A 16,556-nucleotide genomic window follows, 5' to 3' on the forward strand; every position below is an offset into this window, starting at 1 on the left:
TGGCAGCTTTTTAGAGATAAAATGAGCCTGGGGAGGGGGTGGGAAAGTGCCCCTCTTAAGGGGCTAGCCCAGGTTAAAAAAATCTGCATGTGTGTAAAAGCAGGACACACTGTTCCTAAAAGTGGCCATGGGAAAGGGGGCGCTATGGGCAGACGGGCTCTCGTGTTTCATTTTCTGGTAGGAAATTTGTGAGATATTTTCCTATTTTTATCCACTTTCCCCTTCTGTCATCTGAGAATACAGACCAGCATTTCTCTCTCTGCCCCTCTCAGGGGAGAGATGAGGAAGGATAGACAGCAGAACTGAGTTTCTGGCTTGTGTGTTCTAGCATCCTGAGCGTCCTGCAGGAAGAATAAGAGGCTGTCCTTTCAGTGTCGTCACCAGAATCATCAAGGGGGGAAGCTGTCTTCCAAGCCACAAAGAGCCTCCAGGTTTGGACTGAAGGGAGGCAGGTGCTGTACCCGTGTCCCAGCATATCCAGAGGCAAGGGGACCCCAGAGAGGAAGACAGAGTTGGCAGCTGGGCCAAGGTTTCCACAACCTTCCTCCAGTGTGGTCTCAAACTTCCAGAAAGCCCACAGCTATGCTAACTCCAGGGACAGATAATCACGTGGGCCCCCAAGTACCTGAACACGATCCAGAAAGGCTGAGGTTAAAGCTTCCCATTAGGCCAGCAGGAAAAGTCTACATCAAATTAAGCTGTAGGAGTGAAATTTTATTTCTTGTCAAGCTGCATTTATAGGCTTAGCTTCCTTTTATAGCTCTGAGTACTTCAGTGTCACTTGAGTCTCTTATAAGGACTTAAATCTTTTTTCATTTGAACCTTGGTATGTTTGTTTTTATGCACACTTGTCATTAATTTTTTTTTTTTTTTTTTTTTTTTTTTTTTTTTTTTGGTCATCTATGTTCCTGGATGGAGAACTATGAGGGAGGCAGGCGGGCGTCGCTGTGGCTTCCCTGTGGCCCTAATCTGGTCACAGACGCCTTCCATCGCCCTGAGACTGACTCACAATGGGCCGCTGCCTTCCTCCCCCCTGCACTGGGAGAGCCAGCTGGTGGCTGCTGGTTGCAGGACTGTCTGGGTGCCAGCCCGCCTCCTTTCTTGTCCTACCGCAGGACAGTTCCTGCCAACCTCTAGGGCAGCCCTTTCCTCTCCAGCCAAGCTCCAGAAATCCCCAGCTGGATGACAAGCCCTGGGTTTCCGCAGTCTCCTCTGCTTACATCTCACAATGGCAGGGAGCTGTCCTCCAGGTCTTGCCCCAGGAACCCTGAAGTGGAACCCCTGAGTCAGAAAAGTCCCTCTGCTTCCTCTTTTTCTAACCGGGGTTCTCCCTGTCACTTTCTAAGAAGCATGTCTGTCCCAATTTCAGTTGCTGCAACCCTATCCTCGCTGGAGCAAGAGGACGGGCAGCTGGAATTGCACAGGAAACTCACTGAGTTCCCACTGGGCTTTCCATGCATGCAGCAGCTCTGCTATTCGACTTTGCTGAGCCTTGGTTTCCTTGGTGGTGACGTGGGGATGATAATACTACCTACTTACCTCTCATTGTGAGGATTCAATATATAAGTAAACACCTGTTTCTCTCTGCTTCCCGGTTGCTATGTCCTGAGCTGCTTTCCTCTGCCATATTCTTCCAACCGTGATGTTCTGCCTCCCCTCAGCCCCAGAACTATGGAGTCAGCCATCTATGGACTAGGGCCTCTGAAACTGTGAGCTCCAAATAAACTTCCTTTCCTCTAAAAAGATAAATACCTGTATGAGGCATTACCTGATAAGACAAAGGATTTGGGGTGAAGGGGCTGGAACAGGGAGGAGCCACTTTGAGAGTCAGGCCATCTCAGAGAACCTCTGCTCAGAATTCTCCCTCCAACACGCTGAGCACCTACTATGTGCCAGTCACTGTTCCCAGATGATGGAACAGTCCAGCGAGAGCAGGGCAGTCTCTTGAGCCTGCACAGCTTAAATGGCCGACGCTGGAACATGATCGGAAAATTGTGCAACTCTGAAGACTGTGCTCTCTCCCCACACAACACCCTCTGTCAGAGGAGATAATGATCTGCCCTCCCTCCCCCAACACTTCTTTGAGGGGAAGATTGTGTTTGGGGTGTCAAAATGGGGTTCTGAAAGCCCGATTCCCCCAGTGCGGCAAAAGGTGGGGTGAGGGGCTGAAGCAGTCACGAGACCTTAGAGGATCTCTCCAAGAGCCCGCGTCTCTCACCCATCCAAGGGGCAAAAGAAGCTCCAGGACTTGCATGAAGCTCCCTGGGGATTCTTTCTCCAACACCAGGACATGACTCATTAAAATGGATCAAACATTCATTTTACAAACTGATTATATAAGGAAAAGGAGGTCTCCCCCTTACCCCATCCCCAGGACTCTCTCCTTTATCTTTTCTGGCAGGAAGGCAGCCATTACCAGCTTCTGACACCACCATGAAAATAGAGACCTATGCATTTACAAGAGTAGGGTTGACGCATACTATGTAGACCATTCTCTCCCCTTGCTTTTTTTGCTATCTGTATCTTAGAGATCATTCCATGTCTGCATTTAGAGATGTCACATGCACAGCCCAACTGTGCCAGGGCAGTGGAATCAGTGGCAGACAGGCCTGGAGGTAGGGTGCACGGAATACGATTTATTGGGAAAAGCCATCAAGAGACCAATGACGGCTCCAAAGAGTTCTGTGGCTGACAGAGAGCACCTCTGTCACTCACGGTGCCTTCGGTTCTGCCTCAGTCACCACGGACAGAAGAGTTTTATACCTTAGACTGCAGAAGCCGTGACATCATCAGCATGAGCTTGTTGAGTTTGCTTCTCTGACCAGCATCCCAAGGAGCAACTGTCCTGCTGAACATGCAAGAAAGTAGTTTCTACAGGTAACTCTCACTCACCCTCATTCCCGGCGTGCATAAGACAGAGCGGCTGTCTTTCAAGATAATAGGTGTCTGGACTTCCCTGCCTAGCCTGCTCTCACTGTTCCCTAGTGTTACAAGGTTTTGGGGAACAGAAAGGGGCATTCAGGGACACGGTGTTTTACTGCCCCTTTTTTCTTTAAGGACAATACAAAGGAATTGCCTTATTTTTTTTTAGTAATTTAATTTAGTAAATTCTGACATTCCATTACATGGGTCAGAATTATGTCATCAGTCCCTTACTGATGAACAATTAGGCTGCCTTTGATCTTCATTAGGACAAACCAGGAACACCTTGTACAGATCAAGTTTTACATGTGTGAACACATTTGTAAGATAAATTCCTAGAAGTAGGATGGCTACTGTTGAAATCAGGATGACCTGACTTCAACCTCAAGTCTCTCCTGCTTCACCAGGCTTTCTGCTGGGGGCTAGGGACAGCAGAAATGGGGGGTGGGGGGCAGTGCTCTGGCAATAAGAGTTTTACTCCCAAAGAGTAAAGGAGAGGACATTTCATGAAGCAGTGTGCATGAAGAAGCGGGAAGGAAGTCTCCAACACACACACAGAGGAAAACAGCAAAAATGGACTCTGATGTATTAAGGAGAGTAGGACCAGAAGTCATCAGCCATTCAGCAATTTTGAAAGAACCAGTGCTTCCCCCAGGGCCTTGTTCCCCGGGCCACCCCACCCTAAGGTAATTTGTGGTGGGCTCCTCCAGTAACCCCAGGCAGACGAGCACAGTTCCCAGCAGCTAACACACCACATGTGGTCTGCAGCTACAGAGACCAGGTGGGTGTGCACAGCCACTGTCCTGTGTGGGGAAGGTGAGAAGAATGGGGGGAGGCCAAGCTGCAACCCTCCGTCTGAATGTGGTTGGAACTAGGAAAGCAGTTGTTAAAGTCAGAACCCCTGACATAGTCAACACACATTTAGTGATAGGGAGGGAAAAGAAGGGGAAAAAATAAGGGAAAGAGACAGAATAAAACAACCCAGAAAGAACAATCCAGAGCTGGATCAAAAGGCAAGGGTAGGAGGCAGTAGAAAGAGTCCTGGATGGAGCTGGGACCTGCGTCCACCTGACAAGTCCCCTGAGCTTGCAAGGAGGCCCCAGCTCACACCTCTGCACGGCTGCCTCCTGCAGATCCTGCCGCCAGCACCAGCAGAACGCCTGCTCCTAGCAGGGCCCTGCGGAAACAAAGAGGAGTGAGGCAGGGCTTGCTGTCCCGGGTGGGGAGGGCAGAGAAGGAGGGATCAACAACAGGAGAACAGTTCTCTAATTTGCACGTGGAGGAAATTAAAGCCTGTGGGGAGAAATGGTTTTGCATCTGGCTATTCTGGGGGGCTCAGATTCCTAAAGGATGGGTGGACATTGCCTGCTTTAGGCATTTTGTCAAGAGCAGCCAGAAGAGCCAGACCTGCCACCTGCACCATCCTGGGGGAACTCCACACCTGGCTAAAGCCTTGGTATCCAAATGGAACAGGGTTTCATTTTCCCTGCCTGTGTTTGGTCAGCTCAGGTTAGTTCAGCTTGTGAAACTTGGCTGGCAACCAGATTGGCTTAGAGCAAGAGCGAATGACAGAGGAAAAACAAAGATGAGGCCAGGACAAGAGGGGTGGAGTCAGCTGGAGGGATGTGTCTGGCTTTATTTAGTGAGACTCATGGAAAAGATCTGATGAGAACTGGCCCTGTGAACTATCGAGGCTCGTCAAGGAGCCTGCCAGGTCTACGAATCTGCTGTAGGCAAAAAAACAAGTGTAGGTCTCTAAATATTGAAGTGTTCACAGCCTCCATCAGATTCTCAAAAGTCTTCATTACCCAAAACAGTTTGGGTCTTTATACTAATGAGGAATCTTTGGCAAACAAACTTACTCAAAGTCATTGTTACCAGCCTCAGAAAGAAAAATACTGCATGATCTTGCATATCTGTGGAATCTTCATGAAAGTCAATTAGATGAACACGAAGAGTAGAACCGTAGTCACCAGGGGGCAGGGAGGCAGGGGTTCGGACAAAGCAGAGAAAGGTACAGTGATATAGGATGGATAAGTCTAGAGACCTAAACTATATCACAAAGACTATAGATCCTGATACCATATAGAATACTAGTAACTTACTAAGAGACTTCAGGTGCACACACCACACACAGGAAGTGGTAATTATATGAGATGAATATGTTAACTTGTTTGACTCCAGTAATCATATTCCTATGTCTATATATATATATATATATTAAAATTTCATGTTGTCCTCCTTAAATTTGTTATTAAAAATACATAGAAAATAAGTATTAGAGCTGGATTTTGTGGGGGAGGTGAGGATTGAACTCAGGGTTGCCCTACAACTTTGTTACATTCCTGGCGCTTTTTATTTTTTATTTTGAGACAGGGTCACACTAAGATGTCACACTGGCCTCCAACTTGTGATCCTTCTATCTCAGTCCCTTGAGGCAGGAATTATAGGCATGGGCCACTGTGGCCAGCTTAGAGCTGGATTTTGAACTCTAGAGACCCCCTGTACTTAATCAAGATGCTATTTGAAGTTATTGATTTAGCACCTATCATATCCATGATATTTGTTGAAAAATGGGGGAGGGGTTTACTCCAAAAGACACATAGAAAAGATGCTGTGTTCCTGGAGTTAAGACCAGTGAAAGATGATTCACAGTTAAGGAGTATATATTTACTTGTTTGTGGTCTGTCCCCGGCCTACTCCCACATACAGCAGCCCCAGAAAGCAGGTCTTTGACTACCTTGCTCACCAGGGTGTCTGCAGTGCCTAGCACAGTGCCTGGATCATAGCAATTCTCATTCGTAATGTGTAAAGTGAATGAGGAATGGTTGAGCAGTATAGACCATGTACCCTGAAGGGACAGAGAGCAGAAACAGCTCCATGCTGTTTGTGACTCTCTTTACAGCTCCCTAAACACATCCATGGTCACTGTGTCCCTTATCCTCTCAACTATCAGTGCAGTAGGTCAGACAGGAAAGAGTTCCTAATTTTCAAGAACATAAAGTGCTAGATGAATCATCTTGAGAGTGGCCACTCACTGAACCCCTATCCTGTACCAAGTTCCATATTGTTTATCTGGGCTCTCTGGTTTGCTCATGGAATCAATTCATTAGAGTCAGAGAATAACCTAAAGATAACTTGGTAGGTCAAGTCCAAACCTGATTTCAAATGGAAATGAGTGGAAAATAAAAATGTGTGTGTGTGTGTGTGTGTGTGTTCTTGCCCCTTCTCTGCTCCTCAAAATCCACTGAAACCACCCAAAGGGAAGAAAAATACTCCTGAGATGCCCTGTGCCTATTCCTGCTAAGTCAATATCCTACCATCTCATCCCCACTTGCCCCCAGACAGACAGACATACAGACACACACACACACACACACACACACACACACACACACACGCAGCAGGAAGGTTCATTAGGATGCACAGATGAGAAACGTGTTGTTCCATCTCTGTGTGGCTTCCTCAGCTAGTGTCCCAACTCAGCACATCTGGTGTCTAGGAAATACTTTCCTTTCTTTCTTAAAGAGGGAAACTGAGATCAAAAAGGAAACAGATACAAAGTTCCTAGGGGAAAACTGCTTTGGCAAGAGTTTAGGGATTTCTTCAGAAATAACATAGTGTGGTAGAAAGTGGTCATGGGTTCAACATTGAGTTCTGCCACTAACGGGCTATGGCCCTCACCTAGTCACTTAACCTCTCTAAGCTCAACTGATCCATCTGTTCAAAGGAAGACTTCTTGGGGCAGGAAGTAGCTCAGTGGCAGAGGGTACCTGGCATCACAAGGGCCTCAATGACTGTTAGCTGCCTTCCTGATGTGAGCCACTGGGAAGAGCTGAGGCACAGACATCCGAAAAATCTGGTCTCAGATCCCACTTATTGGTTGTGGGCCCCTGTGGATGTGAATAACCTCTCTGAGCCTCAGTTTCCCCTTCCGATGACCACCCTGCCATTGTGAGGAAGAAATGGACAAGGTCTTCCCGTTCTGGGTGACTTGGCCAACCCCTGCCACTAATTACATGTGACAGTAGCTAACAAGAAACATTCTCAGGACAGGGTTACATTTTTTAAAATTTGTTTTTGTTACTGTCGATACACACTTTTCTCTTATTCAGAAGCCAATTTCAGCCCTACCCAGGCTAAACTGTCGTGAACAATCACCAGCAAGCAAAGGGGTTTGGGGGGTGACCCCAGTGGTCATGACGAAAGCAAGAAAGCTCCCGCGGGGGAACCATTGCAACTCACATCTGGTGAAAAAGCCCCCACTGAGCAGCTCAGATCCGATTTACAGAGTGGGTTCTCTCACCCTCCTCGGGGACTGCACGTCTAAAGGACACTCCCCAGGAGAACACCTTGTAAATGGCTCCTTCCATGTACAAGAGAAGGGAGGTAAAAATCAAGCACTCGCAGGAACTGTGAAAGAAACCCAAAAGACCCAGAGGCTCTGCTCCTGTCCTCACTGCCCCAGCCCTTTACCCCCAAGAGGTCAGCTTCCTACTCTCTAGGAAAGACCCCGCCCTGAAGGTGAAGCTGAGGATGCCAGCAGAGGAAGAGTTTCCATGGCAGCACCTGGGCAAAGGCGGGTGAGCTCACTCTGAGGTGTGGAAACAGAGACTCAGATTTCCGGAGGCTATTTCAGTTTTCTTTTCCGTTTTATGCAACTTCACTTATGATATCAGCCAGGGCTAACTCCCCCTTGGAGGCGGGGTGCTCCCTCTACTGGCCCTGAGTCCCTATAAAAGGCCTGAGCTGCAGAGGATCCCTGCAGAGGATCCTGACACAGCAGCACGTGCGTCACCCACAGCCTCTGCCCACGGGGACCATGAAGGTCTCCGCAGCTGCCCTCGCGGTCATCCTCTCTGCTGCCGCCTTCTGCATTCCTGCCTCTGCCTCCCCATGTAAGTCTGGGGCCTGACACCACAACCCACAGAGTAGGTCCACCCACTGCCAGGAAGGCCCACCCCCCCATCCTACTATCCCAGCCCTTGCCTTCTTTTCAACTACAGCATGTATAGTGTCTGAATCCCATTGTTTACCTTCTTAAATTTTGTTTTACCCAAATGTCCTGTTACCCCTGATAGATCTCTATGCCATTTCATGGCAGGGGCCCCCAGTCAACTTCTCTGAGTCTCCAAGGTCTATAGCCCTGAGTGTGAACTGATGCTGAGGAATATCGGTAGGCAGGGGTAGCTGGACTGAACTTGAAAAATGAATGACTCATCCTGTCACCAGCAGGATTTCTGAGAAACTTCTAAATTCTCAACAAAACTCTCCTGAGATAGTCATGGTCTCTCATTTCACAGATGAGAAAAAAAAAATGGGGCTTATAAAAGAATAATTAAAGCTAACTAAAGGCCTTCTATGGGTTAGGGATTGGGCTGTTTGCTTGACCTGTCACCTTATTGAATACAAATACTCTCTGAGTAGCTGTTCTAGACTTACAGATGGGGAAACAAAGGCCCAGGCAAATTAAATAACTTGCCTAAGGGCACAGCCACCTAGGAAGTATTCAAACCCAGCCCCATCGGCTGGGACAAATACTACTACTCTTCTGGGAAGAGACAACTGTGCTTCCCAACAGCATCTTGAATTAATTCACTAACAAGAGGTTCTCTATTCAAAGCCCTTCTCCCTATAGCCCAGCCAAGGGCTCCCGGGATGCAATATGCATCAGGCCCCACTTGGGATCCTGGCTGAGCCAAGAAGCCTCAGCTTTGGAACCAGCCCTCCCCAAACCTACTCTATGCACGTTTTGAATTCATCAGGGATTCTGGAAGGGCAAGAATGAGGGCAGAGAACCCATGACAGGGGAAAAGGAGGCCCAGCATGAACTGAGAGCCAAGGGCAGTGGGTTATGATATAGAGGAAAGGATATAAGCTCAGCTCAAGGATCAATTGACGGGGAAGAGATACTTTCAGTCTTCTGTTGGAATTCCCATTCGGCCACTGTGTTCCATGACCAAGTGCCTTTACCTCTCTGAGCCTCAGTTCTTCCACGGTGGATAATAGTCTTTTCAAGATCAGTCATGTAAAATGCCCAGCACAGTGCCCAGTGTCCATTGGCAATGAATAATGAGGGTCTCCTTTCTTCATCCTTTCTCCCAGATGCCTCGGACACCACACCCTGCTGCTTTGCCTTCATCTCCCGCCCAGTGCCCCGCAACCACATCAAGGAATATTTCTACACCAGTAGCAAGTGCTCCAACCTAGCAGTCGTGTGAGTCTCAATCCCACTGATTCCTCCAGGGGGGTGAGGAAGGGTTGACTTGGCTCCCAGAGTCAGTGACCCCACACACCAGGCACCCTCTAAGAGGGTGCCCACCCACTTCCACTTATCCTCCAGCTACCCAAGTAGCCACAGTACTTTCATCTCTAGCCTCGGGGTTTCCAGCCACAATGTAAAAGAACTAGACGAGGTATCTTTGGAGGATCCTGCCCACCTCACCGGCTAGGTTCCTAGGACTCCACTTGCTGGCGCAACTTTTACTTGAAAAGAATTTGAAATGCCCCTGCTTAGAGAAGATGGACTCCATCATCCCTTTTCACTGAAGAACCCTAGAGTCCCCCATATTTCACACCTAACCAAACCAACCTAAACCTCAAAGGAACTAGGGGAGGAGGTCTAAGGTCAGGGGCAAAACAAAACAAAATAACAACAACAAACTATTTATTTAAGAAGAAATTTTTAAAAAGATAGAGGGATTCACCTTTAAATATGCAAGCTAATACATTTGGGGAAATAGAATAGTCCCTACTGCATGGGAAGTGCCTACTGTGTGTCAATTCCTTATGTGCATCACTTCTAAATTTCACATAATGGCCCTAACTATTCTGGCTCTCAGATAGTGAAACCGAGAGATTTATGGACTTCTCCAAGATTACACAGTGAGTCTGGAGCCTGACTCTGGAATCTCCTTAGTTACTTAAGAAATAGAAAATGATAGAGACTGAAAATGGGGCTTGACCTAGTGGCACAGACCTCCAAACCCAGTGACTTGGGAAGCTGAGGCAGTAGAATCACAAGTTCAAGGCCATTCTCTCTCAAAATTTTCAAAAAACACCCATATGTATAAAAGCCTGGAAACTTTTATACATATGGTACATATGTATAAAAAATACTTTTATACATATGGTACATATAGTTCAGTGTTTGCCTTGCATATGCAAGGCCCTGAATTCAATCCCCAGTACTTAGGGGGAGGGAGATAAAAATAGGGCTATCATCAAATTTCCTATGAAAATTCAAAGTTCTTAATCCAAAAAATGTTCATGACATGGTAAATTTATAGGTATTCAAAAATGGAGTTGGTGAATGGTCCTGGTGAATCAAAATATACTGGTAATATTTTGTATTACTGATTTTATTTCTGAAAACAAATATTTTTCAAAAGGAAAAAAAACTATTCCCTAAATATCTCTTATGGGCAGAGATTAATAAAACCACCATCCCTGCCCTATGGACTCACAATCTAATAAGAGATGAGACAGACACAGCAATGACTAGAGTACCCGGCAAAGAACATCCCACAGGAAGACAGGGAATGGGTCTGGTTTCAGGGGTGAGGAGAGAGGATTTAGAGGGGATTTCAGCAAAAGGCACTGTTGTGGGCATGATTGGGATGGCAGGGGAAAGTCTGTGGGATGGAGTTTATCAGACAGAGAGGATGCCTGCAGGGTTCGACTTTGGTTTCTGTAGGGACTCCATGTAGGGAAGCCCAGAGGGCCTTGAATGTCAAGAAAATCAACAACAACAACAAAAAAAAAAAAGAGCTATCAAATGTAAAATGAGCTGGAAACTCAGCCTAGGAAACTGGGGTCCAGTTAAAGGCTACTGTAGCTACCCACGTGTATAGTGCTGGAAGCAGAAGGAAAGGAGAGATGGGAGAGAGGAGGTGGAAATTAGCCAGGGCCATGGACTTGAGGTCAGGGCCAAAGAGGAGGGAGAGGTTGACAATGTAGCTGAGACCTCAGCCTACGTAGTTAGAGAAGAGTAGAACCCCCTTAAGTGTCAAGGACAAGCTGCCTAAGAGGAAGGAGCCAAGACAACCCTGTGGAAACAGCTAAGAAATGGAGGGGAGGGGAGTGTAAACAAAGGGCTGGTAGCTGAGGACATTCTCTTGTAGGCAGAAGGGGCCTTCCAATAAAAACAAGGCAGGGTGGCACTGCCTTGGTGAGCACTGGCTCTAAAGCAGGTCTGCAATGTCAGAACCATGCATGCCACCTGGTAAGCTTAGGTCCCTCACTTAACCTTCTGAACCTCAATTCCTCCACCAAAATGGGATGGGGCTGGGGTTGTGGCTCAGAGTGAGAGCGCTTACCTAGCACCTGTGAGTCACTGGGTTCAATCCCCAGCACCACATAAAAATAAATAAATAAATAAACAAAGAAAATATAGGTATTAAAGGTATTAAAAATATGACACTATATTAAAAAAAATAGAAGCACTTCCCTCCTTAGGTCACCATGAGAATAATAAAATGCTTAGACTACTCCCTGGCATACATAAAATAATGGGTGAAATTTAAGAAATGAATGCAATCCATTCATCTCCTTGTTCATTCAATAAATATCTGTTAAGCACCCACTGTGTGCCAGGCCCCAGGGCCCAAGACTCGGGAAAGAACACAGAGAAAAGGACAGCAATTGAGAACGCCTGCTCTGAAGGGCAGGTGGAAGGAGAGAAGTCAGACAAGTAGAAGGTCCTGAAAATGGGGGGAGGGAGAGAAGAGTTGGCAAAGATGGTCTGTTCTTGGTTTGGCATGCTGCAAAGAGGAGGAAGTGGAGACTAGGCAAGGCTCATCTCAGGTGTTGGTTTCCTGACCTTTTAACTTCCTGGCCACAAGCCAAGGGTGCTAAGAAGAGAGTGCTGAACAAGGACAGGGTCTATATCTGAAGCTTCCACACTTTTCCAATAAGAAAATAAACAGTGAGAGGCAGAAGAGCCTAGAACACCCCTTCCCCTATTTTTCTCATCCGCTCTGCTCACCAGAGTAAGACACAGATGGTCAAGTGGTCTTGGGTGAGCCTCAGAACAGCAGAAAAGTTGCTCAAAGAGCAAATATTATCCATGAGAGAGCCCAAAGAGCAACCAGGAAATTCTCATTCTTAAAACTTACCTAAGCCTTCACTTTATCTGAAAATATTTGGGCTCACAAACATGCATAATATACTTAAAAATTATTAAGGCAGGGTTGGGAGTGTTGCTCAGTGGTAGAGCATTTGCCTATCATGTGTGAAATGTATGAGGCCCAGGGTTCAATCCTGGGGTGGGGGATTAAGATGATGTTATATGTTTTACCACAAATTAAAAAAAAAAAAGTTTCAATGCTGTTAGACATAGAATCAGAATCACACAAGGTTATTGACTTTGAAAGACATATGGATAGATACTTATAGAAAGAATGAAATCAAACTAAAAAAAATGAATAAGATATTTAAACAAGGTAAGCACATTGCATATCAGAACATATTTGAGCATAATACTTTATTCTAGGGAATACATCAGTATTTTTTTATTTTAATAGTTGTAGATGGACAGTTTGACTTTATTTCTTTTTATGTAGTGCTAAGGATTGAACCCTGTGCCTCATACATGCTAGACAAGCACTCTGCCACTGAGCTACAGCCCCAGCCCCTACATCAGTATTTTAAAAATATAATAGTTATTGCAAAAACAGGCTGATTTACAATTTACCTTTATTGTTTCTGACACATAATTAATTCCTTTGTTAGGCCATATAATAAAATGGTATACTGTGTGACTCAACAAAATTTTTAAAATAAACTTCCAGACAGCTGCATAATAATTAACTTTCTTCCTATGAGAACCTTTAACATATTTAATCTTATATACTAACTTAAGTAAGACCATGTTCAAATCCCCCCCAAAAAATAATAGTAGTGTGTAGGAACACTTCCTAAAGGAGAAGCCAAAATTTAAAAAGTCAAGTAGACAAGGCTTTTCCCAAAATATGTGTTAATGGGCAGCTGTTACCTAACCAACAGTCTACCCTACAGAAAACCAGGCCCCACAGACAGGCAAGGTGGCAGCTGCACTGACCCGTATAACTAGCAACTTTTATACTTCCAATTTATACCATCAACACCTGCAGAGATAAGGCCTCCAACCTTCACAATCTTTATATTCTGCTTGGTAATTTGGTAGAAGTGCTTTGGCACTGCCAATCTCAGGTCCCTCAACCTCTCTGGGCCATGGTCCAGGACCAGGACTTTGGTCTCACGTTGTTCCAATCCACCCTAAAGCAGAGGTCTCACAGCACTCTAATAACAATACCTATACATGCATGCTATTCTTGTATAGTATTTTTCAAAACTCATTATCTCATTTGAGATCCACGACAATTGTGCAAAGCAGGAATTATTTCTGTCCATATTTTAGAGGTTAGCAAATAGGCCCAGAGACCCTAAGTGATTTGTCCATAGTGATCCAACTACTAAGTAGTGCAACAAAAACTCAAGTTCATCTCCTTCTTTCATTCACCCACCTGTGCATAGATATATTCCTGGGTTCATTTGTTGAATGTCTACTCTGTGCCAGACACTGTGTTGTCTATAGTCAAATCATGTGTTCCTTTAGGCACTTTTCTTAAACACATCCTGGAGGACATCTTTTTTCTCTCTGCATGGTGAACCCAGCACAGGGCTTGGGGAAGGGGAAGTGCAGAGAAAAAAGCAAGTGGTTAGCCAGTTCAACCCTGGGCTCCGGAGTCTCCCTGTCCCCTTAGCATTACAGGCTGCATGTATCTGGGTGGGGTTTACAATGCACACGAATTTGCTTCTGGCTTGGAGCCCTTAGATCCAACAGAGGAAGAAATGTCTCCTAAAAAGAAATAGCACCTTATGGTGCTCCAAAAAGAACCTACCCTAGTCCCAGCACCATTTCCCTTTATGTTTCAATCCACCTCATCCCCAAAACTGGCTGTCCCAGTGCTAAGAAGGTCTCACTCTCTTCTCCTCTCCCACAGCTTTGTCACCCGAAGGAACCGCCAGGTGTGTGCCGACCCAGAGAAGAAATGGGTTCGGGAGTACATCAACTCTTTGGAGATGAGCTAGGATAAGTGGCACCTTGAACTTCAGCTGGTGTAAACTCGCCTGTTGCTACCTGCTCTCATCCTAACCACCTTGAGAAGCTTCTCCCCAGTCCCCCACTCCCATTCACCTGTTGGAGGGAAGGTTCTACCACATAGCAGCAATTAGAAAAGGCTCCTGACCTAAGCCTGGAAGCCTTACTAAGGCCCTGCCTTAGCAACAAGAAGTCTCTAGGCTCTGAATGTCAAGCCCCTTGGCTTTGCTATGGTTCTACGACTAGAGAAGGAAGTCAGCATGTTTCTCAAGGAAAGAAGGAAGACCGGGATCCTAAAGAAATCTCCCATGGCCAAAGTTGACATCTCAGGCCCTTAAGAGGGCTGAAACTATCAAACATAAGAAATCAGCTATTTTTTTTTCTATTTTTTTTTCTTTTCTTTTCTCCCCACCCCTCACCTCCAGCTCCCTAGTGCTAGGGATGGAACATGCTAGGCAAGCACTCTACTACTGAACTAGACCCCCAGCCCTTTTAATTTTAGAGACAGGATCTCACTAAGTTACCCATACTGGCCTCAAACTTGTGATCCTCCTACCTCAGTCTCCCGAGTAACTGGGATCACACCACTTGATCTGACAAAAAAATCAGCTTTTCATTAAAATTTTTCAGTATAATTACAAAACTGGCTTCTGGATTGATTTCCTACGTGGGAACCCTCTTCCCCCATGTACATTAAGCAAAAGGGGTCCAGGCTTGAACTTACCTGATGCCCACACTAGACTTGGGGGCCATAACCCCACCCAGGGAGCAGGGCCGGGAGCAAAAGTGCTCTCTCGCTCTCTCTCTCTCTCTCTATCTCTCTCAGAAGTGGGCACTGGCAGGCAGAGCAGGTAAAGTAACTAACAAGTGACTTGTCCACTGGGTAGGAAGGACAACAGTCACTATGTCCCAGCCCCAAGCCCCAAGAGTTTATCTGTCTCCCTGTCATAGTACCTCCCTGTTTCCTCAAACTTTGGTTGGCCCTTCCACCTTAGCCTACCCTCTACCTAATCCCCAGTGGGTTTCTTTACGACCCTTGCCCTTAGAACAGGATAGTGACAATCCTGAAGGTCTCCAGTCTTTCAAATAAGGAGAATGGGGGGCATTTTGTGGTTTTTACAACTCCACCAGTGCCTCTAAAGTGAACTATTCCAACCTTCCCAACTATGTGTCCCTTCATATGAATACGTAATGACAAGAGATATAGGTGACATTAATTGAGCACTCACTATGTGCCAACCATGAGCTCAGCCTCACATATCATCATTCTTTTTATGGGGTAGGTATTATTGTTAGCCCTGTTTACAGTGAAGAAAACCCATGGCAAGAGAGGGAAATGATTTGCCCACAAAGCCCCACCCACAGCCAAAAAAAAAAAAAAAAGTAAGGTCTAATGCCAAAGCCCATATTTTTTTTTTGTTTTTCACCTTCAAATTACAAATTTTCAAACTTACAGAAATTTGCAAGAATTCATTTATATGTTCTTCATCTGGATTCAAATATTAACATTTCACTATATTTTCTTACCCCACCCTCTCTCCCTTGTATAGATGCTTTATCAGGACAATTTGAAAGTTGCAGAGATGATGTCACTTCATCCCTAAAAGTTTCAGTGTATTTACCCTAAGATTAAGAACATTCTACATAACCACCAAACGAGCAACACACTCAGGAAACTCATCAGTGACTCATCAATACTATTTCCTAATATAGGATCCATCATCAGATTCCCCTTATTGTCTCAAATAATGTCCTTTATAGCTATTTTTAAAAAATATTTATTTTCTAGTCATAGTTGGACACAATACCTTTATCTTATTTATTTACTTTTATGTGGTGCTGAGGATCGAACCCAGGGCCTCATACATGCGAGGCGAGTGCTCTACCGCTGAGCCACAACTTCAGCTCCTGTTTATAGCTATTTTTTAAGATTAAGGATCCAACACTAACACACCACAAGGAGCGGGAAGAATAGAAGTTCAGTTGATTAGACAAAGGAGAATGAAGGGAAGGGAGAGGGACAGGGATAGGAAAGACAGCGGAACGAATCTGACATGACTTTCCCATGTACACATATGAATACAGTGAATTGCCGCATCATGTACAACCACAAGACTGGGATCCTAATTAGAAATAGATAATCTCCATGTTTGTAAAAATTTGTCAAAATGCACTCTCCTGTCATGATAACTAAAAAGAACAAATTTTTGAAAAGAAAATCGCACTAATAGAAAAAAACTCAGGGTACAATGAAGTACACAGTGGATTTAGCTTTCATGTCTTTTTGGTGTCTTTAAGCATAGTTTTTTCATTTTTAAAAAATGTTTTTTAGTTGTCAGTGGACCTTTATTTTATTTATGTATACGTGGTGCTAAGAAACGAACCCAGTGCCTCACACATGCTAGGCAAGCGCTGTATCACTGAGCCACCATCCCAGCCCCCTATTTTTTTTCATTTTTAAGACACTGACAGTTTTTAGTTCTCATCAGATTTTTTTCCCAGTACTAAGGATTGAACTCAATGCCTTGTGCTTACTAGGCAAGCACTCTAC

The 16,556-nt window shown here is 45.3% G+C and overlaps 1 protein-coding gene across 1 annotated transcript; it reads left to right on the forward strand.

Moving 5' to 3' along the window:
- Nucleotides 1-7,744: 7,744 nt before the first annotated feature.
- Nucleotides 7,745-14,088, forward strand: Ccl5 (C-C motif chemokine ligand 5). The gene is made up of 3 exons (XM_076871085.1): nt 7,745-7,820; nt 9,028-9,139; nt 13,908-14,088. Exons 1-3 carry the CDS (start codon nt 7,745-7,747, stop codon nt 13,993-13,995), a joined length of 276 nt encoding a protein of 91 aa, XP_076727200.1. The 3' UTR covers nt 13,996-14,088.
- The last annotated feature ends 2,468 nt before the right edge of the window (nt 14,089-16,556 follow it).

Source organism: Callospermophilus lateralis, chromosome 11 (genome assembly GCF_048772815.1).
Source record: "Callospermophilus lateralis isolate mCalLat2 chromosome 11, mCalLat2.hap1, whole genome shotgun sequence".
In the NCBI taxonomy this organism is placed as follows: Eukaryota; Metazoa; Chordata; class Mammalia; order Rodentia; family Sciuridae; genus Callospermophilus; species Callospermophilus lateralis.